General features: G+C 36.3%; 1 protein-coding gene across 1 annotated transcript in view; it reads left to right on the top strand.

Moving 5' to 3' along the window:
* Positions 1–25,205, top strand: part of LOC150099723 (uncharacterized) — a 102,026-nt gene extending 76,821 nt beyond the window's left edge. Inside the window, exons 2-3 of the mRNA XM_090403484.1 lie at positions 9,416–9,514; positions 13,226–25,205. Of these exons, the coding sequence (XP_090259610.1) occupies positions 9,416–9,514; positions 13,226–20,388 (7,262 nt within the window). The 3' untranslated portion in view covers positions 20,389–25,205. The remainder of the gene's footprint in view (positions 1–9,415; positions 9,515–13,225) is intronic.
* Positions 25,206–27,885: the final 2,680 nt, after the last annotated feature.

Below are 27,885 nucleotides of genomic sequence, written 5' to 3'. Positions count from 1 at the left end.
ATGAAGTGGGCTTAAATTCCATATTTGGTCTCTAGAGAAGGGTTTCCGAACTATGTTAAAAAAAAAATAAAATTAATAAAAACAAAGTCAATACTCCTTAGCCCATTGACGATATAAATGTACTATAGGTTTATAAAAAAAAATCTTTCAGGGATTGAGAGCTACATAAATAAAATCAAAATAAAGTCATGTCAATGAAAAAGTTCCGAAAAGTCGAAACTTCTAAGAATGCTAAAGAACTGAATTTTAAACAAGAGAACTGTTTTATTACAAATGGGTTTGCATTTTACTAGCGGTATTGTTAACAGCATTAATCTATGACATGATTTTAATGAACGGCAGTCATAAAGTTGCTGGGATATTAATAAGTTTATATTTGCACCCTACAACGTTTGAATAAGTTGTAGCGTCTTATATACTATAAAGAAAAAAAGAGTTGATGGGATTTATAGTCAAAGGAATAAATGTATATGTAAATATAGTAAAATCAGCAGAATGGTTGCATCTTTATTTAAAAGACCTTAACGAAAAGCATTTTTCACTAATAAAAACACTACTCAATTGCCCTAAAGTATTTTAATAAAACTGTAGAACTCAAATATTTATACGAAAGACAAACCTCATTAGACAGTGCACCTTATTACTTTTTCTTTAATCTTTTCTTCCTGAAAGAATAGCTAATTGTAGGATTAAGTAACCAACCAGTTGAAAATGTCAACTCTATGGCTTGAAGCTTTCTTACTTCTAAATAATAAATCTATACAGTCTCGTTCAGGTGCGTACGTTCGATGAATACGTGCTGCATGTTAATAGAAACCATGAGTGAAACTGAAAATAGCAAAACAGATAAAACTTAGTTGCTATTATCACCCTTGGCAGCTGTGTTAACTAGATTCTGAAACATTATTTTTGTGATGTGAAAAAAAAAATTGTGGAGGATAAAGCGAGTGTTCGTTGTCATATCGATAAGTTCTAATCGAATTTCACCAAGGAACACGCGTCTCGGCCCAATAATTTGCAAATGTGATTTTTTTTTATCGTTTAACTTACCATACAACTTTAAAACAAACTATTAAATAGCAGTAGTGCACTAAATATTCATGGAGACGAATTTCTTGGGTTGGAGGCCCTAAATTGTAATTTCCTGACAAATCTTGACTTCATGATTCGGAATGTAAGTGGAAATAGCGTTTGCATCCATAGCACTAGGCCGCCTGACGAAAGACCGTCGTAATTTCAATTCTAATCGCCAACTAGAGGAAGAACCTTTTCTAAGCCTTTCTTCGAATTAGTCGACCTTTAGAACGATCAAATAGGGATTTCCCGAAACCAGGATTTTTAACCCCACATCTTAATTCATATTTGTATCAATTTTTCGTATTGTATTAATCCCTATTCGTATCAAGACAATAATACAAATCTTAGGATTTAAGAACCAGGAGATGGTGGCAGTTGTCTGCCGTACTTTCCCCTGAAAGCCTTTGCTCCATTAATAATTCGGTTCGCTATGGCTTGAAGGATGGAGACCAGCTGCCTAACAAGGCGATAAAATTCTCCAAAGAGAACAGATAGAACTCTTTATCCCTTTAAGTTGGGATAAAGAGTTCTATCTGTTCTCTTTGGAGAATTTTTTTTCATGATTCACTGACAGAAATATACGGTTGTCCTGTACATATTACAATTTTAAATATTTTGTCGCCTTCATTTTTTACATATTTTAAAGTAATAAATAAAACTAATTTTAAAAATTAGATTTAATAGTAAGCTGTATTAAATTATAATTAGGTATTTGTCGATCTTGGATTGAACTATCTAAATCTAAATGCATACATTTTTAAAGGCAAACATTTTGAATATACACTGGCAGTAACACCCGTCCACTCCTGTAGGGTCGAAGTTTTCTTTTGATGCTCATCGAGAACTAATATCTACAGTATTACATTTAGCTTCGTGAAAAAAAGCATTACAAGAAAATTGCAGTCTAGCTGCTTGACAATTACATATAACTAAACTGTATCAGTGACTAAATCTGCGTTAGCTAAATGGTAGAATTTTATACTGATGCTATAATATACAGCCAACTCCGGTCATGTGACACGTTACATTCCAGACGCCGTCGCACAGGGAATCACTGTATTTTTTTTTTCCCACTTGTAGATGCATGTAATAGTTCAATAACATTAAGTAGTCATATGTGCGTAAATGATGTAAAATGCATTACTTTGCGTGAGTTACGCAAATGAAAAATTTTGGCAAACGTAAGCCGCTATCCAATTAGGTCGATTTACACTATTAAGTTTTCATTTCGGAAATGAGATAGTCACGTTTACAGATAACTATAATATTAACTAGTGTAGCACTTTTGACTTCATTACAACTTTATCTTTGTTAACAACTAAACAGTAGTAAAAGTAACTTCAGAAATTCAGACAAAATTCACACTGTAGCGCCACTTATTCCAGAAATGTTCGAACGCCCATGGAAAGAGTTAACAATGATGTATGCCAGCTCTGTACTTTAGTCTGCCAACAGATACCTTCAGTTGAATGTAAATGAGTGAATAATAATAATAAAACCAAGTTACTCCCTCTTTATTCGATTCTGCACTTTTGCCATCTCTCATTTGATTAGCATGTGATCATTACTCCTAAATATTTATTTCAAGGTTCCCAATTTACACATTTGCATCAGTTGTCTAATTCTACCTGGTATTAATTGAGTGAGTAACAGAATACGATAACGTCAACAAGTGATAGCAAGTTGCTGAACTTGATCCGATAAGTTTCAGACAACTTTATAAAAATAAAAAAGAAAAAAGAAGCAAATAAATCAGTAATAAATCAACTCAAACTAAAGTGTGGATTGTGGCTCCTTTTTCGATTTTTGAATATTTTTACCGTCTTTATAAATGTGACAACCTAACGTTCATTCACTTTCTCTCCATGGATTGCCTTTAAAAAAAAAAAAAAAAAAAAAAAATCGACTGTACAACTCCACAATTCAATTACTCGTTTCGAATAGTAATTGAGATCTCAGTTAAATGAAAGGGATAAAACAGAGCACGTGTTTCGCCAGAACTAATCTCTCTAGACTCGCAATTAAAGCAGTGTCGGCAGCTTCTTTCTGTACAAGTGCAGTTCATTCCACACCACTCTCCCGCTCATCCTCCTAGCGTCCAAATTACCTATTAAAGATTCCGACTTTGACGTACAGTGAAGTGTGAAGGATTTATTGCGCCAACCCCTGGCCATCGCCTCATCACCGTCAGATTGTTCATACGTGCATCCCTAGCATTAGTCCCTATTTTCACCCGACACCTACCCCCAGATTCCTTCCCCGTCCCCCTTCGATCTCATCCGCTACGCTACACTGTTGCTTGCGTTCTGGTAGAGTAATTAACTTGCTTGTGCCGGATACTGAGACTAGAAAGGGGGAAGGAGTGTTCAGCAAACCGATACCATCATCAAGGACGCTGTGCCACAACCACCAATCGATAAAAACATTCATAGTTCTGCAGTTAGGACTTAACAGAACTTCTTCGCTTAATATTTTACTTTAATTTCTGTTGCTAAAAATGGGGGGGGGGGGGGTATATAAGATATTAGAAAGGATTCACTTGCACAATACGATAAAGGTTTTGGATAGGAAGGGAAATTCTTTGCGTGTTTTTTTTTTCCCTAACAGAAAAGCGTTTGTTAAAGATACCAAGTTATTTTAAATATAAACCTGTTTTTTTTACTCCATTTCCCAAGTAAGCAAACAGACAAGTCAGTCAAGTTTGCGCCTGCAAGTGTTGCATGTCTAGCTGACCCTGCACGTAGTGCAAGTGCAAGGCAACTCGTGGTAAAGGTAGAATAAGCTCTGATCACTATTCTTAATATTTACCCTTAATGTAAATCACATCTCCTGGAGATGTATGATGCTATGTATCAAAGGCAAGGGGGCCACTACTCAGACCGGTTTCGACCTTTATTGAGGTCTCATCAGTGGGAGCCAGCTAAGAAATACTAAGTTTTAAGTAATACAGAGCTTATAAATATTTTACCAACACAAGTTTACCATAAGGTGCTTTGGTCAAAGCACCTTATGGTAACTTGTGTTGGTAAAATATTTCGGGGGTGAAAGAAATGGAGATCTTTGATTCCCCTCACCCGACAGTTTGTTGGCGAATTTTTTGATAAAGACTAAGATTAATGTTTTATTTTCTAGTTAAATTATCATCAATCAAAAATTTTAAACGTTATTATTAGAGTACAAATATGAACATACTAAGAACATGAAAAGAAGCTATCAAAGCATGTTAATATTTTTACTCTTTATAGTTGCATTTAAAGGTTTCAATTACTGATAACTTAATTAGCAAATAAAACATTAATGCGTAGCATTACTACTACTTTTTAAGGGCAGCTGTATTCTATTGTTATAAGCCCGACTAGTCACACTTCTCTAATCGTAGAAGCTAAATGAAATACGTTCACATTTTTTATGATGTTTGTAATTTTTCTTTCATCTTGCAATCAGTATTCGAAATATGCGATGTACTAATTTTTATGCGTTCCTTTATTTAATAGAAATTAAAGGAACACAATGAAAATGCTTCTAGGCTGGGGAGGAAGAGAACTATGTTTAGTTGGAAAACCATTGGTTTTTAAACTAAAGTTTAAAGAACTTTAAACTTTATTCACGTTGTTCTGGCAGGCTGCCATGAATCGAAAAGTTAATTTTCGAATTAACTTCCAATCGGAATTCAAAACAAATACTGAACAGTTATCACAGACTGATGCTCTTGACTACCAACACATCTGGATGATTTCTTTCGATAAGTTACCAATATATAAAATGCATCATAGTATGTTGTGTTGTTTCTGGTATCTTCCTTTGCTGTTGGTTGCACATTCTGCTCAATCTCGGTTTGATGGTTTTGTAAATAGAAGTCTCCATGTACTCTAGAATGGATTCTTCTCTGGATAAAGATACAAAATTCATCAGAGAATGCGAAGAATTGTTTTCTATACGGTCTGAAGTTTTCTGGCTGACTCGGTTTCTTTCATGGATTGCGAATCGCGTTCGCAGCCTGCTGATTACAGTGTATATAACCTTTTCCTCATTTCAGATCTATATCAAGTCAAATGGCACTGTTAGAGTATTTCTCAATCTTGTAAAATGCGATGAAATGCAAGATCTGTAGTGGAAAAAAAACTAACTTAAATATCACTAAATCTCAGTGTGTGTGTGTGGGGGGGAGAAATGGACCCAAATATTTCACCCACAGCTTTCTAACTTTAAAATGTTAACCTCCAACTTTACTTTGTAAAATGTTACATCTTTGGATGTTGAGCCAACTTAAGAGGAATATTTGAACTGTTCCACTTCAGAAAATATGATTACTATGCTTAGTGGTACTTCGAACCACGAAAATTTCCACAAAATCCTTGCTTCTATTATTCAAAAGCACTGCAGTTATTCTAAATGAAACGTTTCTCGTGATTCTCCACAGACGCTTGGTTTTCTGCTATTACCTTTTCTAGATGGATACCTATCCCGAGAAGCAACTAGACTACCTTTTCCCTTCATTTCTTCATCCTTTGTGTGCAGAATATTCTATACCATTGTTGTATTTTCTCAGATGTAAAAGTTCCTCTGTCTTTTTACATGGACAACCAATGGAAGATAAGAGATCGTAACCTTAAAACGGTAAGACATCAGGGAAGCCTTAGCTCAGTCGACGCCCCTTTGGCTGGAAGGGCCTGGGTTCGAATCTCGTATAGGAGAACCTTTATCAGGGCTTTTCAATCGAGAGCAAGTTTGCTGGCCTCATAAGGAGGTAGAAGAGTTTTTTCTCCAGGATAAAACACAGGTTTTTCAGGCAAACCGTCCAGAAGAACACACGCAAATTACAGACACAAGACACTACAGGAAAAAGGATTAACTACCCTTATCCGTCGGATCTGGTTTCGGGTCTACATGGTCCATACAGAAGCGTAAAAAAGTAAGGAAGACAGCAGAAGCTTCTTTAATTTTATGGATGTTTTTCTATTGATAATCGGAAAGTGTATTGGGATAATTTCGAAGCCACTGCTACAGCAGTGCCTTTTTAGATTATTCAGTGTTGTTGATTATCGGTAATTATCAACATTTTTATTACTTTTAAATACCACACTCGTTTCGTTAACACCCAAATTAAATTTTGCACTTTACCATCAATTTACTAAGAATGTTAAATTCAGAGGTTACTAACTTGCTCTCCTCCCAATAAACGGATATGGATAGTGAATTACTATTTGCAAGAACGATTCCTATACATACTTCACTAAATGACCATCGTTCCTCTCATTATTTGTTGTGCAAGCTAGTAACTTTCCAGTGATTTATATGCTAAATTAACTGAAAACCAATTTATTAAATGACATGTTTTGCATTAAATGAACCATGTATTTATGATTTAGCAGAATGAAATTCTGTACATAAGGGTGACCGACCTTCAAAATCTTCTGTCACTTTGAGCGTAGTTACAACAGCAGAAATAATATGCGCTTGATTTATCATTGTTAGATAAGGCGTGCATAGGGAAGCAGTTAAGAAATGCCACTACGCTATTCTGAGTCTTCACGCATTTAATCCCGTAGTCACGAATTGCCATGTCTACTTCTCTTAACCAGCCATGACTCTGGATTATCCACTAAACTGTCACTCCTACCTTGCAGAACAATATCACTACTTATGTGTTAACTGGAAAAAATATGAAAGAGAAAGAGGTGTATTCTTAAACGATAGGCTTTGAGTCTTCTGTTCTTAAAATTGCAAGTTTAAGAACGTAAACATCAATTTTCCTGAAGTATATTACGTCCATGTCTAATAAAACAAGAGCTGCTGTATTATCGAATGGATCTTGTATAGTGAATTTCAGACCTTGCCGTCGTGGTTTATTAATAATGCATTCGTATGTTTCTAGCAGTCATCTCCTTGGATTATAGAAAGAAGTTAGGTATAAGTTGGTCAGCGGACGGATCAGATTCACCTGTTCTGCACAAATTGACAGCAATTTTAACCCATAACGTTAATGTTTCTGATTAGGAATGATAAGCATTTCTTCGGATTTTTTTTCAAACGGTTTAAACTACCGAACATTCATTTTTTTTTTTTTTTTTTTTTTTTTCCGGCATGCCAATTGCAATGTACAACTAAGAGAGGGAATTTTCAATCATTACTGAATATAGATTGCGCGTGTAAATCATAATATAAACTCGTACTTCTTTTAAAAGAAATGGCTAATAGATTGTAGTTTTTCACTTTTGCCTGTGAGATACCTTTTAGGAATTTCGTACATAGCAGCCATTTCTGTTTGTCCGCCTGAGGAGAACGCAAATACAACGTTAAAACAAGAGCGCTATATTTGAGTTATTGACTAGCCTTTAGGGATTTGATAAACGCGTGTCAAATTCCTAAAGTCGTATTAACCTAAGTGGACAGTGCTGTGTATTCACTATGCTAAGTAGTTATTTCAGTGGCATCCTCGTTTTCTACAGAATATAACATGAAGCATTTTGACATTACTGTACAATTTTAAATAAGTCCACAGTGGTTTGGAAAGAGGAACGATTGCGATGAACACACATTAATGATATCAAATATGACTAAAAGCCATAGTAAAATAGCAGAAACGCATACATTTTAACTGTTAAAATTAAACTCTTTATTTTTAATATATTATAATTTCTAATATTTAATACCATAATAAATTAAACTGTTATCATTTGTTTTAACACCTTCAAACTATAAGTTTAAACGACAAATATAAAATTTAAATAAAAACCTTAAATGAGCAAATTAGGTTGTTTAAAAAAAATCTACTAAAGCTCGCAAACACCAGTCTATCTGGGACTTCTACTAGTCAGGGGTAGGATTCCCGAATAGACTGATTCGCGAATATATTGCAGTTTCATACGTAATTTGCAATCGGAGAGATTGCATGAGAGTTCAGAGAAACTGTCTGACCTGTTCTAATGAGAGAATATCCACGGTAGTGATCCCACTTATTTTGTGGCAACGTAATGAAATTTGAAACTACCTCTATGAAATTTCCTTTCATATTATATACAGCTCTGCACTATAAGAAACGACTATTAAGCTCTTCTTGAATAAGTTTTAAGTACTGTTACAGGAAATGTGCACTGCGACTTCTTTGTAACATATTTCCATTTTTGTGACAGTGTTTTACTTTTTTTTTTTGTTGTAGTCTAATACGTAGGATTTCCTTTATTATTAATGCTTGAGGACACGATCTAGAGTTACTACTTTGGACGAAATGAATAATTTCCTCAAGGTAAATAAGTTTCACTGTCTTTAGTTATATTGTGATCTAAATTCCATGGATTTACTTGTAGATTTTTCTTTTGGGGTGAAGTTACATTTTACATCTCTGTAATAGCTGCATTAAGGTTTTCCTCCGTTCATTTCCGTTGTAAACAAGGCACTATGGGAGAATATGCAGTTGACTCACCTATAATACACCGATGCTTTAATTGTTTTGGTGTTTGAAATTAGCAATTTGGAATTCTTCTTCCTATGGCTCTACAGTCCAAATCATGCCTTATCTTCCTGGATTTGTCCACAACCCTGTCTGTTGCTTAATGTAGTTGTGAAATCATTCCACGCGCAATATTGCAGTGAGTGCAGCAAACTGCAACGGTTTGTGCTTAGTTTCCACGGTTTACATGGAAACTAAGTACTTGGCTGTTCAACAGATTTAAGCATAATCTGCTATGAATGGAAGAATACCCATCTCAAAACTTATAAAATCTAATCGAGTCAGAATATCAGTGTATTTGAATTTGTTTGAATGTATTCTATGGTTCATTCTTACTATTTACGACCGCAGTAGTTATCATTTGGTTTAGTATGCAAAGTATTTTACTATTTAAATAATTTATAACCGAGATGTGAGATTTGGTTCTGCCATCCAGAAACTTAATATAAAGTGGAAGGAGTTAAACTAAAATTTTACATTGCAGATGTAAAAGATCTAATACCAGAGCTCGACAAATACGCTTGCCCGTGACAAGTAGTTGCAGACTGGACAAAAGAGCATATTTTTATGTAATAAAATTTCCAACCAAACCTTTTTTTCCTTAACTTTTAAAAAACAGAAAAATATACGTGATCCTTTCTTCCAAAAAAGAAGTGATTAGCGGTGCGTATTATTGTTGGACAAACTTTTCCATTGTGTAACAATGGAAATGTTCGTCAAACGATAATACGCATCACTAAATACGAAAAAAGTTTTTTTTTTTTTTTTCCGTAGCAAATAGAATTTTTCATAATTTGTCCAGCCCTGACTATTACGTTCACTATAGAATGATTTGAATTTTTACTGAATGTTTGTATTCGCCCTCAGATAAATATTTTTATTTTACAGGTCTCCTTTCTTGGGATGTAGCAACTACTGGATGTGATTTAGAAGGACTTGGAAATGTTTGCAGTAATGTCAAGAATAACAAAGAGGAGCAAGAAAATGGTGAGCAAAAATCGGTTTACTATTTTCGGTTTTGGTTTTAGTTCACTGTTTTGGTTGAGTGCTGCTTGTTTTAACTGTCTCTACGGTGTTTATTAATAGTGTTGTGCATTTTAAATAGTGTAAACAAGTTGACAATCGTAGGGTTTTATTCATTTTGTGCTATAAAATGATAACCAAGAAAGCGTTAAAAAAAATTTACTCCTTCTCAGCACACATCCATGACACGAAGACAAATTGCTAATGAGTGGTTTGGTACTGTTAATGCGATTTTAGAGATTTAGGGAGACAAGTGCCTTTTTTCTCCTGACAGAAAAGGGGAATTACACTTACTCAAGATCGTATACTAGTTAGGAAAGCAAAATGAATCCAAAATTGCCTGCTCTAGACTTAGAGACTTGGCAGCTAGTGGGATTAATGTTTCTGACACGACAATCCATCGAAAACTGTTGGAAGCAGGGGAAACTGTCCACAGACCAAAAAATAAACGTCTGTTTTGAAGGCTATGCAGAAAAAGAGGCTCCAGTCAGTACAAAGATTGGACTGTTGAGAAGTGGAAGAGGGTCATATTCTCAGATGAGAGCCAAATTTTTTGTTCAAGGAGATCGACTACCCTATGTTTGCAAATCATCGGCTGAGAAGACTTCTCCCACTGACTTCCAACAAACTCCTAAACATCCATCTAAAAAGATGCTCTGGAGTTGTCTTACACATGACGGTCCAGGATCACTTGTCTGTTGACGGTACGATGAAAAGTGACCAATACATAAAATTATTAGAGTAAAGAGCGGTCCCGCAAATCCAGAAGGACAAAGGACTCATCTTCCAAACAGGATCTCTCTCTCCCTGCCAAAAGATTAAAAAAAAAAGTGAGTTCCTAAAAAAAAATCTCATCCAATTGCTTCAGTGGTCAGGTAACTCCTGATACTAACCGAATAGAAACTTTGTGAGCCATAGCGAAAACGAGACTTAGAAAATTAAATTGTGATACAAAGGATAATTTAACACAATCCATTATAAAAGTATGGTTCGAGATGCAGAAATGAGAAAAATGTGTTCCACGTTGATAATTCATGCCTAGGCGACTTGATGAACTTATTAGGAACAGGAGCACCTATAAATTATTAGGTAAAGTTGGAGTTTAATATTTTGTACTTAATTTCTCGCGAAATTAAACATTTTTCTTTAAAATGTGTGTTTGGATTAATTTGTTCGCTACTGTATACGAATCGCTGGTTTTGGAGAAAACGTAGTAGGATCTCAAAAAAAATAATAAACATGGCTGTTTTTGATAATGGCTTACTGGAAATGAAATTTCTCAAAAATAAGATCTGATGCACGAAATTAATAAAAGCTCGTGCATCAGATTTTTTTTTTGGAAGTATGTACGCGCGTGCGAGTTGAAATCTTCAACAGCAGTATATCAAAATAGCACGTCGCAGTTTACAGAACTAACGAAAAATCCCAGTCAATCATTAAGTTAAGACTTTTCTTTTCAGGAATAACTTTGAATCAGTGGGTTTTTTTAAGAGGATAATAAACTGAATAATTATATTGCTTATAGTACGGTGTGATCTTTTACTGTTTTCAAGATATCTCAGTGTTTAGAAACTGTAACAAGTTAAACAGCTACTATACAGCTGTAGTTTAAGATAGCTCTGATTGCTTTATAGAAATAAACAACTTTTAAAAAATTATCCTGCTTTTACAAGTTTCTTGGAAACTGTACATTCTTTACTCGCTTCGAAATTTAGCTTATGAACTAAAGCGTTAGATCACGTACCTCATTGGCTTTGGTTCCTGAGGGAAATCGAAAGAAGGGATCCCCCTACATCTTTTGCTTGCAATCTTTAAACCCTATCTTTTTTTTTTTTCCAGGGTATCCCATATTTTTTTAAAAGATAGTCGACGGTAGCAACTACTTCAGCCCGGAGACTAACGACCCAGGATTAAGTTGACATACGTGTAGAATAACATAAATATTGTCATTTATGCAATCTGTATGCATAAATATCACTTATAGATCCTGAAGAATAATTACCGGATCGATAAAATTTTTACCTTGAGTTTGAGTAATACATAGTGGAAAATTAATATTGCAAAGAATAACGCTTAGGATTCATACAGCAATATCTTAAGATTACGCTTTTCCTTAAGTCTTGAATTCAGGTAAATTCTCCAGTTAACTAAAAAAAAATTCAGGATAACTTTAATTTTTTTTAACACAAGAGTCTCCATAAATGAACTTCGCTTTTTATAAAGCGATCTTGTATAACAATCGGATAGCGTCTAGAATCTTTCGTAGGTAGTTGTAGTACCTGTTTAGTAACAATTTTATCTTATATCCCTTTCATCATCGCATGTACACTTTTTGGAACACCCTTTAAGTTACTATTTAGTAACCCTGGCGAATTCATGTATCGATCTTTTTGATTTTCCTCAACTGTGGTATCCTATGGTCCGGCTGATCTGACATATATTTTTCGGTTCTATTTTGCTAACTCATCTTATGGCAGTTCAGTGTTAATACTAATAGTTTCTGTGCTTGCACATTAGTTCCTAAATTCACAGAGGCTTTTCTCTACGATTTGACTAGGAACTCATCAATCTGCGATTGACATGGATTGGACACTTAAACCTGCAATGGCACCAAACTTCCATAGAAAACGCAACAACAATTATTTTTCAGCTATACTTGTATTTTGCCCACATTGTTGAACTAGTTAATATCAGGAAAAAAAAATCCAACTCAGTTAATCCCAAGCCATTTCACAAATGTAATACAGAACCGGCTTGAATCTTATTCGTGTACTATAATGCAAATAACATCATTTTAGACGTAGCATAGTGGGATAATTGACACTTTTCCGACAACCAAATATGAAAAGCAAACAAGGCATAAAAATATTATTATACAGCTGTCATATTAAAATAGATGAGCTTATTCCCTACCAAAAGTTAAATGTTCCTGGGCAGAGATACTAGGACCGCTCCTCAGTCTCCAAAAATTAGGACTAACTCCTTTTTATTCTCTTTGGGCAATAAAAGGTGTTAGCAGACAGTTACTAGTTGGGATAGAGCCGAATATTTCAACATCAGTGCTGTAAGCTAAGCTATACATACTTTGCTGTGCATTACATTTTTTGCATATTATTTGAAACTTGGTGAAAGTTGATATTTAGAATGTACAAGGATGCTTTAAAAATGATACGTTTTTAGAGGGAATATCCAGACTAAAGAGAGAGGGGGGGGGGAATAAAAGAGAGAAAATTAAAAAAAAAAATATTAAATTAGTCGAATAGTAAAATTTAAACCTAATAGATAATAATAAACCTTTGGATAAAAGCTGACAAGCTTAAGAATTGCCAAATTTTGCACTGATAATTCTCTTTTAAATACTCTCATTCAGTTTTGCCTTATTATACAACTGTTGCAATAAGTTTAGTAAGTAAAAGATTTTTTTGTATTTATACATGACATCCAACAGCAGTTGCATCTTTCACAATGTAACATTAAGAACTGGATATTTCACCCGTTGTAAGCATCAAGTGCTGTCCAGACATAAACTAATAAAATCAAAATGCGCCTTAGCTCATAGTTTGTTCAAGTTTTAATAAAGATTAGCTTTTATGTTGTTCTGGTCTCACATGAAATGGTAATTAAATTATGCTGTGAACTCTCATCAAATTCAAATCTTTATTTTTCTTTTTTCAGAGCTCCTAATCCAATATTCGACAGAAAATCTCGCTGTAGAAGTGTTGGTAAGCCCTCAGCTGAACACTTTAAAACAGTGTCTGAAGAATCTTCTCGTGGCTACCACCAGACATAAACATCTCATTCATGCAGGTTATGCATTTTCCGGATCTGGTTCGTGGATCCTTCAGAATGGAATCTTCGGTTTCCATGACTTTGCAGAAGCATTCCAGGATGCTGATGTACTGCGAGTTCTTAAGAGTCAGCCGAAATGTAGCATTCACGTGCACTGTACCGAGGAAGGCGAGTGGTCAGCCTCGTGGTTTGAAAAAAATGCATTTCAGCAACTGGCAGAAATTTCTCTCAACCCATCTGATAAAGTAGATCACCTTCCAGGATCGGATGCCCTTATCGATTGTCTGGACTGTGTTCTCTCTTACCGTTCATTAGAAGAGATGATGGAGACTTCTCCACTTGTTGGAAATATCCGATTCAATAGACCAACATTATATGTTTTCCCTGGAGGACAGGGTGACTGTGCTCTTTTTGGAATCAATGGCTTCAACATGCTGATCGATGGAGGTTTTAATCGAAAGCCTTGCTCCTGGGAGTTCATCCGTCACCTAGATCGTTTGGATGCTGTTCTGGTCACAAGACTAAGTGAAAGTAATCTGTGTGGAATGTCCACCCTCATGAAAAGAAAAGCCATAAACAATACATCACCACAGATCGGTTACGTTTTTTGCAACATTGCCGATGGAAAGTGGTCCCCGTCCGATGAAATTCAAAAGGACAAGAATGAACTACTGGTAAGTGTTGTAGGTGAAGGCCACAGTTTCATTCAAAACCTACATGACCTTAAATTAAAGCCCCATCAATGCTGGCGTGATACTGTGATTGACCCATTCGTTCTTTATCACAAAGTGGGACATGGTACTCTAGAAATGTACATCTTGAGCCCACCTAAAGGCAGTAAAGAGATGAAAGAATTTCTTCAGGAGTGGAGTTCTTTGAAAGAGAAATTCAGCTGTGTTAAGAGCGGCCTCAAGTTTCAGAACAGAGAGTTGGCCATTCCGCTGTCCCATGCTATGTCTATATCTGCTCTATTAGTATGGAAGCCCTCTGATCCAAAAGATACCATTACACGTATTCTGTTTCCTGGAAGTGCTCCTCAGAACAAGGTCTTAGAGGGTGTGGAGAAGTTGAAAAGCCTGGACATATTGAAACACCCCACATGCACAAAAACATCGTTAACAACAACACTAATTGAAAAACCAAAGAATAAGACTGAGAGACCTGGTTCAAAAGCTTCAGTCGGTAGAAAGAATGCTCCATCGCCCTCCTTGTCTGCATCAAGCGTCGCGTCTAGGAATGGCGACATTTCGACAACAAAAAAGGACAACAAAGAAACAAAGCCTGTTATTGATAGGAAAACACCAGTAAGGACACCACCAAAGACAACACCACCTGTTAAAACACATCACGAAACAAAAAAGATTCCTTTAAGGGATCAAAAGAAGCCCACACCGGTACAGAAAAAAGAAGCTATCGAATCCAAACACGTCAAGGTTGAGAAACAGGAAGTGAAGAAAACACCTGAAATAAAATCCAAAGGTCTCAAGGAAGTAAGCAATAAAAGGGTTGTAGAATCGAAAGTTGCCAGCAGAAAAACAGAACCCTCAAAATTCAAAGCAGCACCACCATCAAAAGCTACTTCAAAAATAGATAAAACGAAACCAACTCCTGTGCCTACAAAGCATACCAAAGCAAAAACAGTTTCTGCAATTGCTGCAACTGCAGCTGCAGCTACAGCAGCTGCAGTTGCTGTGGCAGCAGTATCAGCAACCACGGCAGCCGAAATTGCAGCAGAGGTTCCAGAAGAAGTGAAAAAGGAAGAAGCAGCGCTTGCAGCAGCTGCGGCTGAATCCAGACAAGAGTCCGTTTCGATTTCAGGCAGCAAAGAACCTGAGAGTCGGGAATTAATTCCAGAAGACGAAGAAAAGATAGACATAGAAGAAAAAGCTGAACTTGAGAAACCTGAAGAAATTGAAGAGGATGTGATCGAAAATAATATTGAACAAGTAACTGAATCTTCAATGGAAGCAGGTGTTCAAGAAGAACAGAATACTGTTCAGAAAGTGGAAATGATTGAATCTGAGTCCTCCGTGCATGTTGAAGAGATATCTGAATTAGCTTCTAAATCAAACTTAGTGACATCTGATACAGATGTTGATACAAAAGAGAAGGAACAACTTGAAGAGGAGAAAACCAATGCACCAGAAAACATACAGGAAGGAAAAGAGGAAGCAGAAGGAATGCCTCAGATAGATGTTGCTTTACAGAAACTAACACCTGAACCCGTTCTCCAGGTCGATGAAAAAATACAGGAGTGGAAAACGAATACTCCCGATGAAAACAAAATTGTATGTGCCGAAGCAGAAATGCTTTCAGAACAACTTGAGAATCAAAATATTGAACAGGTTAATGATCTAGAAGAAACCGATTCAGGTGTTGATTATACAGAAGATAGAACACAAGAACTTACTGAAATGAAAAATTACGAAGAAAAACCAGAACCTGTAATAGCAGATACTTCTCGTGAAAGCATTCAGAATTCTGAAATTGATCACCAAACCTCAGGATATGTTGCAAAGATTACTCAGGAAACAGCAATGCTGATTACAACAAAAGAAATCCAAGAAACGGTTCGAGAAACAGAAGCTTTCTTGTTGGATAAATCTCCTGCTCCCCGAGATATCGACGCAATGTTGGCAAATGCTTCTATGGAAGGAAGTTTCTGTGAAGGTCTAATGGGTGGAGATGAAAGCTCTCTGACCAGTGATTTCAATGCTAACAGAAACATCGAAGATTATGTTGAACAGCAAGCAGATGGGGATGTTAAGGAGGAGAAATCAGAAACTGAAAGCCTTAAGGAAACAAGAGTTACTGAACAAGATATTGCTAGTGTGGAAAGTTTTGAGAAATATGAATCTGACTCCAGCATATTTGAGAAAGATCGCCTTATGGATGAAGTACAGACTACACCTATGAAATATGAAGAGGAGAAAAAAGGTGGAGATATGGAAATTCAGAGTGTGCCTGTGAAATATGAAGAGGGTGGAGATAAAGAGATTCAAAGTACACCACTAAAATATGAACAGGAAGATATAGAACCAGAAGATGTACTTCGCAAATCTTCCACAATATCCATTGTTTGCGATAATGATGACGAATACGGAAACTTAGGGAGAGAAACATCTGTTGACAACGATGGAAATTCTGGTGTAAGTGAAGATGATGTTGATATCCATGCTTACATGACTGAAAATGCTGAACAAGAGGTAAGCAAGTTGGAAGTTGGAAAGCTGACTGTTGAACTTCCCTCAAGAGATGAAGACGATGATGATGATATCATGAAGAGTCCGACACCTCATGCTGTTGTTGACTATGAGGGGCAACTCGAAATAGAAGCCCCATATGAGGAAGAGAGACACGAGTCTCCAAGAGATCTTGTTCCAGAAACACCAGAGGAAGCACAAGAAGACATTCGAAACAACCTTGAAATATCACAAAAGAACGAAACTAGTAGAGAATTGCTTGAGACATCGCAGACAATTGAAATGGATGGCGAATTTCTTGAAAAATCGCAAACAATTGAAACAGAAAGTGGATCTTTTGAGACATCACAAACAATTGAAATGGCCAGTGATTTGCTTGAAAAGCATCACATAACTCAAAACGAATCGCTTGAAGAGGATAGCGAATTCCTCGAACAGCTACGAACGTCGAAAGAGGACGGCGAATTCCTCGAACAGCCACGAACGTCGAAAGAGGACGGCGAATTCCTCGAACAGCCACGAACGTCGAAAGAGGACGGCGAATTCCTCGAACAGCCACGAACGTCGAAAGAGGACGGCGAATTCCTCGAACAGCCACGAACGTCGAAAGAGGACGGCGAATTCCTCGAACAGCCACGAACGTCGAAAGAGGACGGCGAATTCCTCGAACAGCCACGAACGTCGAAAGAGGACGGCGAATTCCTCGAACAGCCACGAACGACGAAAGAGGCCGGCGAATTCCTCGAACAGCCACGAACCATTGAAGAGGACGGCGAATTCATCGAAAGGCATGGAATCGGAGGGGAGAGTGAATTTCTTGGTATATCGCAAACTAGTAGGGTGGACAGCGAATTCCTCGAAAAGCCGCGAACCATGGAAGAGGATAGTGAATTTTTCGAAAAGCATGGAATCGAAGGGGAGAGTGAATTTCTTGGTATATCGCAAAGCGGTGAGGTGGACAGCAAATTATTCGAAAAGTCACAAACGAATGAAGAAGACAGCGAATGCCTTGCAAAGCATACAGTCGTAGCAGAGAGTGAATTTCTTGGGGCATTGCAAACGAGCGAGACGAACAAATTTCTGGAGAAACCACAAGCAGCCGACACAGGCAGTGAGTTATTTGAGGCGATCCAAACGACTGAAAGTGGAAACGAATTGCTAGATAAGCCACAAGTATTTGAAATAAATGACTTTCTAGATATGCCGCAAACAATCGAAAATGATAATCAAATATGCAAAACGTCAGGAATGATAGAAACGGACCACGAGCTTGTAGAAAGGACGCAAAATATTGAAATGAATAACGAATTTTCGGAGAAATTAAAAACGAATGAAATAAGTAGTGAATTGCAAGATGAAGAGGAAATGATTCGCTATCCAACTCCACCTGGTGGACAACAGTTTTATCAAAATGTGGGTCCTATGCAAGATGAAGAAATAGATGAAATGAGAGATCCGATCAGTCAGCATGTTATTACAACTCCAAGGCAGACTGAAGTGGCTGATGAGCCTCTCTATGAGGAATCGGAAGAAGAAGATTCAGAAAGAGGTGGAAGTCCTGTTGTTGAACAGCCTGTTTACAGTAACATACAAGAAGTTGATTATCCTGAATTTGTTAACGTATCTGGTGGCACTACTCCCTCTGAACCTCAGTCTCCCAAATATGGTCAAGATCCTAAATCGAGAAATGGAACAGCTGCTCTTAAAGAACCCATGGAAGCATTCAGCGAAGAAATGGATGATTTAGATCGAAGAGAAGCAGATGATGACACTGACAATGAAGATGTAAAAGAACTGGAATCTGAAATTCATCCCACCATTTCTGGCTTGACTGAAGAAGAAGCAAAAACGGTAGAGGAACTTACAAAATCTCTTCCAGAACTAGATGACGACAAGAGTGATGACGAGAATGACATTATTCCTCCTCCGGTTCCAGAAAGGATGGATTACTCAAATAATGAACAAATTCCATATTACGAACAAAATGACTTTGATAACAAGTTCACTTCCTATACGGGAGAATCAAACACCATGTCGTCATTACTGATTACCTCTGAAACTGTAGACAACAGGCATTCCAATGTCTTCCATTCAGAATCTAATATCACAGAGACATACGAGTCCGTGACTTATGACCAGGATATCACTGACCGCAATGGAATTTCGCAGAAAAACGAAGCCGAAATGATGGGTTCTTTAGGTACAGAGCATGAAGTGAGAGATTCTTTTAGTGATGCTGAAAGTAATGAACAGAATGAGGATTATCCTCACGAGACATATGACTCGAATATTGGTACTGGCAGTAAAACGAACACAGAAACTTCCTTTACTATGTCTTCTAAGGATACTGCACAAGAGCCTTCGAATGGATATTATATAGAGTCTGAAGTTATGAAAACTTGCAATATTGAGGATTCCCATCTAGAAGAGTTCAAAGCGAATGGACTGAATACCATCAACCAAAACATTGAATCAAAGACGGTTGAATCTGTCGAAAATGAGAAGGAAATTGGATCTTTATCGTTCTCAAGTGAGCATTTCACCACAGGATATTCGACAAATATTAATGGACAAGAAGAAATGCCATGGAAAGGATCTGCACCCCAGGAATATGGAGATGATCCTATGGTTAAATCTAGCTTTACTTCTTTTACTACAGAAGAAAAGTCCTATAGTTATGAAAAGAACACTATTAATTCTTCGTCAAAGGAGGAAACTCAAAGTTATATCCATTCTCATTTCCAATCCATAAGTGATGGCAAAAACATCTCACCGATTGACAACAATGAACGTTACATTGGAGAACATCATAATGTGGAAATTTCACATCCTTCTTCTGAATATGAGAAGGTACATGATGAATTATTGTCTCCAGAAACAGACGGTGAAGAAATTACCAAAGAAAACATTAAAATAAGTCCTCCCGAAATTCCAAGTGCACCTTTAGATGGTAGTCGTGCTAATGAAGACCCATATGGCGTCTCTTCGGAAGAAGATGACAGTTCATCCATCCCTGGTTCGGTTTCCCCTTATGCATACACCAATAAAGGCTATGCTCAGGAGGAAGAGGAACAGATGTACAAACAATCTATGAAAATAGAACGATCACCCGAAGAGAAGCAATCCCATTTTGATGGCAGCGATTCGTTACTATCTCCCCATGGATTCCAGATGGACACGCATTGCACAACCACTACAACTTCTAGAATGACCTATTCTCCAGGATTTCCAGATATGCATGCTGCTGATCCTGCTTATGAATTTAGATTAGAAGACTGGGGAAAACCCATGGGACTTCCTTCTCCTCCTCCTCCCAATCCTTCAGATGCTGTGAAAAAATCCTCCACTACTAGGTCTATGTCAACAGTACGAACAACTCTGAAGAGCACTGACAAAAGGACTTCTTTAGAAAATGCTAAGAATGGCACCCGATCTCCAATGCCCTCTCCTGTCAAGACTGCAGCATCTGTGAAATCTAAGCTTGCAGCAAGCAACGACTCCACTCCCATCTATGTGGATCTAGCATATGTTCCTCATCACGGAGATCCACATTATTGTGACGGCGATTTCTTCAGACGAATACGGGCGCGATATTATGTGTTCAGTGGTACCAATCCTAGCAAGGAAGTATTAAATGCTCTTCTGGAGGCAAAGAAGAGCTGGAAAGAGGAGCTTGAGGTCACTATCATTCCCACTTACGAAACCGATACCCTAGGGTATTGGATGGCTCTTAATCAGGATACCCTTGCAGATCTCATGATTGACGTGGCACCATCTGCCAGTCGCTGTACCGTAAACCTTCAGGATCACGACACTAGCTGCGCCGCTTATCGGTTGGAATTTTAAAGTAAATGCCGGTGGGTTTGCCGAATGGATCCCCCGTCGTTGTCTAACCATCAGGAGATGGGTTCAGTTTGATTTAGCGATATATGAATTGTTCGGATGCTTTTCTTTCGCAGAAGGGTACATGACGTGGATTTATTAATTTAGGCAGTTGTGTGGATGCATTTAGTTCACAACAGATTTAATAAGAGCGTTAAGTGGGTGGATGGGGGAATGAATGTGTGGGTGTATGTTTAAATGTGCTTCGTTGCTATTTACCATGCAGATTGACGTACTCTTCTTCGAAGGAAACCTCCTGTTAGTGCCTAAATGAGAAGTGATAATGAAGACCACGTACGGATGTACTATTTCCAGATTAGTTTGTGAACGAGAGTAGCAATTGTTTTATACTCTTGATGCTGAAAGCACTAGACTGTTCTTCGTTATTTAGATAGGCAAAATGATGATTTTTTGGACATTTTAGGACATTTAATTTAATATTCTTCCCTATCCTACAAATGTTAAATGACATTGGTGACCTGCAATCGAGAAACTGTAATCGAAAAAAAAAAAAAAAAAAAACCTTACATACTCTTGACATCTTGATTGCATGGCAACCATGTGGCAACAATTCATCACGAATGGAATAATAACGTCATAAGGAGGCTTACGAAGTTTTTTCAGCATTTTTTAGGAATGGAGAAGCAAGGCAATATTAAATTATGAGCGGGGGGATGGGGGAGTTCAAGGGTTTTTTCAAAGATCAGCATGTGAAAACATATTCGCTAAGAAGCACACATACGCCGAAAATAGGTCGGTTTTTTTTTAATATTAATATAACTCGGCATGCCTTGCTCCTCCTCCATCGATATATATATAGGGAAATATTTACACTGCCAATCTTCACGTCTGTATAAATTAAACTATTTCATTCCAAACCCCTGAATAATTCTACATGTCTCCTCTGACGTTTACTCCATTCATAAGTGTGTAGCAGACTTCAAGAAAACCTTTCCTCGTTCCTTTTTAGTTCAGGAATGCAAGAACTAATAAGTTGCTGTAAATCTCTTGAAAGTCCAACAGAAGATATATTTTTACATTTGTGGACGAAGAATATAATCACACAAACTAATATTTAAGTGCACCGTGCTTTTCTGTGTGCTTAAAACATGTTGTTGACCAAGGATTTTAATTCCTTCGTATCTTAAAATAAGAGTTGTTCGCATACTGCAAAGGCTACCATTAGCTGGACGCAGACTGTTGCTTTCCATATAAGATTTAAGGCTAGGGTGAAATAAAAGTTGTAATTAATGTGGGTTAACTTTAGTCAAGTGAGGTATTTTGCTAAATGGACGGAAGCAGGTAGGTTAGAACCATTAAGAATATTAATTCTGAGATAATTTAAAGCAACATAGATCAAAACTAACAAGTTATAATCCGCTATGTTTTCAAACCTGAACATAAAGGAACGAGGTGGCGTTACGTTGTAATCCTATTAACCAAGTGGTAAATACATCAGACTTATGAGGTCTTGGTGACTCCCAGTTGCCGTATATACGCGAATATAATATGGCCCCCTATACTGATGAAAGAAGCAAGAAGCACATATTTTTCAGGAATAGTGATTTTGTAAAACTATTTTATCAGAATGTGACAATGTCATCTTTCTTAAAGGATCACACATATTTCCTCATGTAAAAATTATTTATAACTTGCAGAATATTCAAGAGCAGGAGTCGTATTTTATTCGTGTCTACTCGGTGAAAAGAAGAAAAACCGAATGCAAATATCGAGATTTCAGGTGCTGTTAATCTTTTATATATTAAAACTGCCCTTATCATAGCAAGTATCGTAGGCCCACTTTTGGAATTGTATTTATTCCTCTTCCCATACCCAGGATCCACTATAGCTATACCCCATAGGGAATTCTACATATATTTGTTTCTAGGAAGAAAGAATGATGATAGGATTGTTCTCTCTTAACCTCCATGTATTTTTTTTTTCTTTTTGTACTTTAATCTGTCATCTCTCCCAATTGTTTCGATACGTAATGGAAAGCAACACAAATTGTCACTTCACTCGGTCATAACTGAATTTTAGAGAATTAGCCACAAGTGTTTGTGCGCCTATTCGCTGTTGATGTTAGCGATATTATCTACGTTTTGGAGGATGGAAAAGTTCTTGATCAGTGTAGGATAGTCTAAAAATAGCAGCAGTTTAGAAGATATGATCAAGTTGCAACATTCATTTTGTTTTCTACAATGATTTTACAATAAAGTTCATGCTATGCGTAGTTTTTCTCATTGTTAACTAAATCAGTTTCGTATCGTGTCCAGTTTTGTCGTCTTTATATATTGTTAGACGCTGCATTGTTATGGAATTATATTGTTGCGAAACCTTTATCAGATTATTGGTTATATTTTATTTCTCAGTGCTCGAGATCATAACATTGCTGTTTTTCTAATCTTTCACTTTTGTAACAATGAAAGTTCGTAGTCATTTTAAGTCCCTTACATCAGAATATTTAATAGTACAAAGAAATGTCCACCCACAATACGCCCCGTTGTATTTCTAGGAAAAATATCAATCAAGATGTTCATATTATCATCTAGCTATTTTTGGACTGAATGTCTCCTCCATAATTTTATACGGCTAACTTCTCAATAATATGACAACATGAACGCAACGCAGTCGACTGAATACCGTGCACTGACACAAACTGGCATGGCTCCGCATTGCTGCTACCATATTAACCTGGATATAACGGATATGTAGTATTCCATGATCTTAATGTGTCCGAATTTGTTCTTGTTGTGTCAAGTTATGTTTTTACTGTTCGAGTGGTTACAGTATTACAGAAATTTCAGTTTTTCTTTCTTGTTCTTGCTGATGCAGGTTGTCTTGCGATTCCAAGAAACACTTGGTCTTCTGAGTATATTTAACATTCCAATCTTAGTTGTTATTAGCTGATATTAAAGCTCTATCATAAGACCTCAAATTCTTTAAACGGCAGGTTTTAGAGGAGAACAATTGTTGCATTTTGTTACTTCTTTTAATGTTAGTTTCCAAGGCGCTCTGTAATGCATTAGCGAGTGTTATGACGCTTACTTCAAATTAACCCGTTGCCTTTTGAAATACGTGGCTGTTTTATCTTCATTATATGCCGTTATACATTGCTTAGAACTTGTCTTTCAATTACCTTCCTTGGAAGGTTCGTGTTTCAAACGGCAGGGTGAGCTATTATTATGCAGGGTATATAACTGACAGACTTTTCGCTTATTCCTTTCGAAATAGTACAGCTTGAGGTACTGCTTGATAAACTTTGGTGGCCTTTCCGAAAATAGCTTGCATCAAAGTCATATAATATTAAATGATCAGATCACTCGTGCTTAAGAATTGAAAGCTAGGTGGTGCACTTTGATATGCAAATTGTGAATCTTGCTTCAGTAAATATAAACTTAAAACCTTCAGTTTTTAATATGCAAGATAAATCGTTATATAATATACAATATAAATATCTTAATGCAGTGAAAAAAAAAAGTTTGTTTGGTCACAGTAAATGCCAGCAATGTACAATGGCTTATCCACAGCGCCAATGCATGGTTTGAAAACAGCGACTATGAAATGGAAGGTGACGTTATTGTCTAGTCAGTTGTGCTTAATTGTTCGTGCAAAGGATAGAAAACATCCAGTTATTCGATGTGAAATAAAGCATATATATATATACATATATATACACACACCCAAGTAGTATTAACTCCTAGAAGTAACTGTTTTACATGGAAACCATTTTATATTTGGGATTACGAGAAACTTTCCATTTCACAGTTTTGCTGGCGCCATCCATGAATAGCTGAGATGGACTTTTCTTTTAAATATATTTAGCTAATAAGGGTTGTCACTTTCTGTTTTTATATACCATTTGTTATGTAGATGAAAAAAGTCTTTCAACTGCCTAGGTTCTTTTTGCAGTGTTTGTATGTTTACATTTGAGCATATTCCAACTGTTACTTCGATCTTTGTTATGGACGAATTTTTGATGTAAAATTATACAGTGATCAACAAAATGTATACTTTGCGCAAAGCGACATTTCAGATTCTATTAGAGTTGGACATCAAACACTAAAGGAAAGTATGCATAGTAGTTTGCATGTTTGTTTTTTTTACATATTTTGCACTTTTGAGGTTCATTTGGCATTTAGTAAGTATATTTTGAATGTCGCTACTGTGTTTTTGTAATGATTGTAATACAAGCCAATTGTTTCTACGTAATATTAGGTAGTGGTTTTATAGCAACCAGATATTTGGTTTCTAATACAGAAAAGAAAATTTAACGTCCTGTTTTATATTTTTTCAAGATGCATGGCGAAAGGGGAGAATGTGGAGAAGGGTGAAGGCATCTGTGCAATTTAAAATTTAGTATCTTGGGTATTACTCAAAGCGGAATTATTTTAATGTTTGGAAAGGGCTACAAAAAGGGGTAAAAGATTCGTGATATAAACTGCGAGAATGATGGGGACGGGAAGCACTAACCTGGCTATAGCCGTCCCTATATCCATCTCCCCTTTAGCCTCGATAGTCCATGCCCCGTACTTCATCTTACTACGTATATTTGTTTAGTGTTTGCTGATTCTCAATGTCCTATATTTTGCACATCTCTTAAGCATCCAGTGCATGTCGATAATATAGTCTAAAGTATGACGGCTTCCAAACGATTGTTCTATTAGCGATTGTAGACCCATATAACGCCATGTACTTGTCCTTGCTTTAGCCTGGTGTGCAGTTTCACGTCACATGTCAATACTCTGTGCTGTTAATAAACCACAGTATTCCATACCAAATGTCTTGTCCTGTTTTATTTTACCTACCGAAGGATACAAACACACTCCAATTAACTTATGTTGAAAATGCTATCCGAATAAGGAATAAATTCAAGAAATGTTCAATATTGCCTACTATTAATGCATCGATCTGTTTTTTTAAAAAAAATAATTAAGGAATGCCATGTGTACTTAAAATGAATTGGCCAAATAAAAAAATAATAAAAAAAAAACCTTCCATAAAGTGTTAATTGTCAGCACCAGCTATCAAGGAAGCTATCAATCTGGCATAATCCAGAAGTGTGTTATATGTTTATATAAGGTAATTTAGCTTGGAAAAATACTATATACAAAATAACCACACTATTTTTTAAATTATTTCGCAATCGAATGAATCGTGCGTTCGTTTTCTATTACTCCCTTTCTCAATCTCCTCTCCCCCTAAGAATTTTTTTTTTTATTTCTAAGTTAGTTGAATTTAATATCATGCAATTCACTTGAAATCACGATACTCAAGAAATAAATTTTCTCTGTAATCAAGTCTCGTTTAAATTATAACCATTTGAATTTAAGATGCAAAGAATCTTTTTAAAGGCTTTTCAAATACAGTTAGCCGGTCCCATATGGAGGCCAAGAGTTTTACATCTCGGAAATGCGTTTTTAATCCCAGAAACAAACACCAGCTTTCTAGAAGATGATATAAAGCTAGCCTCAGTCTTAATTCCTTTGACCATAGCCCCAAACAACAACCAAATTACTTAAGCACGAACACAATATTTCAACTTCCTTGCAGCAAATCAGTCTGCTCATTATTTTCAAAATTTTCATATAACATTTTCTGAAACTGTAAGTTTAAAGTAAATCACAAGCAATCAATTGATAAAAATTGTCGCCTCCTATTTGAGGAAAGCTGGTCTAGATGAAACAAAAAAAGGACGAAAATTTAGCGAGCCTTTTTTTCAACATGATTTATACATAGATCCTCGCAAAAAAAATTAGACAATTGATCTTTTGGTGACTGCATTGTTTGTCTAGGTCTTGTAAGAGATCAAGCTATCTTGCCATTTTTCAAGATATGGAGAACGATTGAAATTCTGGCAGTTGTCATTCAGCAAACGGATGCGAGCACACTTCCACTATTTAAATCTCGTTATTATTCTAAAAGGTTAGCATAAAACTTTTATTACCCTTGATTTTAGTTGTTGTTAGATATTTCAATCGTAATACTTATCTTTGATATTGTTTTCATACACCGCAAAATGGAACAATCTGATTTTTTAAAAAAATTATATTGCCTGAAATTTGTATGCGTAGGTATCTGTTGAGAACTTATTTTAACAGCAACAGTTTTAACGACTCTTAGCTTCAGCTCTAAAAATCTTCTAACACCTTTATTCCGTGAGGTAGAACTATTCCAGCCCTAACTTTTGGAAATCGGAGAGCTGGTCTCTCCGTCCTCTTAGCCGTTACTAATAGCTAAGCTTATCGGTGATTTAGACGCATCAGGACGTGATTATGACAGCCATCTAATGATCTTAAACCCTAATACTCGTATTGACATAGTTCTACGGTCCTTTTTTTTTTCCTGAGATGAGTTAAAACCCGAATTTTCAGTAATAAAAAAACATACTTGCCTAGGGCAGAGATCAATCAACTCGGTTCTAGTCGGTAACTACAGTTAAACCTATAACAACCTTTTTTGTCTTCTGACTAGCGTTATGGTACCAGAAACGTTGCTAACGTTTCAACAATATTTATAAATTAAAAAAAAAAAAAGCCAGTATTTGCTTCCTCTATGTAGCTAGTAATGTAAGAAACAGAAATTTTTCTCAGAATTGAATGATCAAATAGGAATTAGAAAATTTCTGTCTTTTTCTTGAGGCTTTTCCCACTAGTGGCCTTTCGCAAATATGAACTTGATCATACTAATCATTGGCTTTCAAAAATTCTTCCGTTAACTAAAGGATTCAGTTTTCGACTTTAAAATAAAGTTTTGCTTAAGTGTTTCAATTCCTGGTCCATTTCAGAAAAGTTATAAAACTATAATGCATCAGTACTGGTTGGTTAGAAATCAAACAATTCAGGAACTGCTGTAGATACAAACCATTGTATTTTTCTAAGAGGTGTTAATTAGCAAGGTGGTGGTCACAGATAAAGTATAAAAATCATCTCAACCTGAAGACACTCACAAACATCGTTTCGAACCCAGGATCTGTTAGCGGAAAAGTGGAGATGCTATCCGCTTTTGTAAACCAAGAATTGATGCGCTATATAATATTCAGACTGCTATTGCAATGAAATAATGTTTTTAGTAGATACACTTTCAATATTGAACTAAGTGATTCCCCGAATACAATATCCCCCTTTTATATTCAATTTCAGATTGTCGAACGCCTGATTAGATTACAGACGTAACAAATTTTGAGTTATCTATGAAACCAATTATTCCATTTTATTCATAAATATATCAATGCAAATTTTAAACGATTTGCAATATTTAATTGAATCAACTTTCAAATCAAATTTCACTTAAAAGTTGCCATGCCTTTGCCTTGGTGAACCATCGGAAACATGACATTTCCATGCAACTTTATCTGACATTCATTTGTCCAAGTGACGATCAAATTATACTTGCAGAGAACTTCCCACATTTAGGTTTATGCCTGTATTCCACAGTTTCGGCTTCACTCGCATTCTCTAT

This window comes from Typopeltis vanoorti, chromosome 14, assembly GCF_054136105.1.
Source record: "Typopeltis vanoorti isolate ZY-2024b chromosome 14, IOZ_Tvanoo_1.0, whole genome shotgun sequence".
Classification (NCBI taxonomy): domain Eukaryota; kingdom Metazoa; phylum Arthropoda; class Arachnida; order Uropygi; family Thelyphonidae; genus Typopeltis; species Typopeltis vanoorti.
This window is presented reverse-complemented; position numbering and strand designations above follow the sequence as displayed.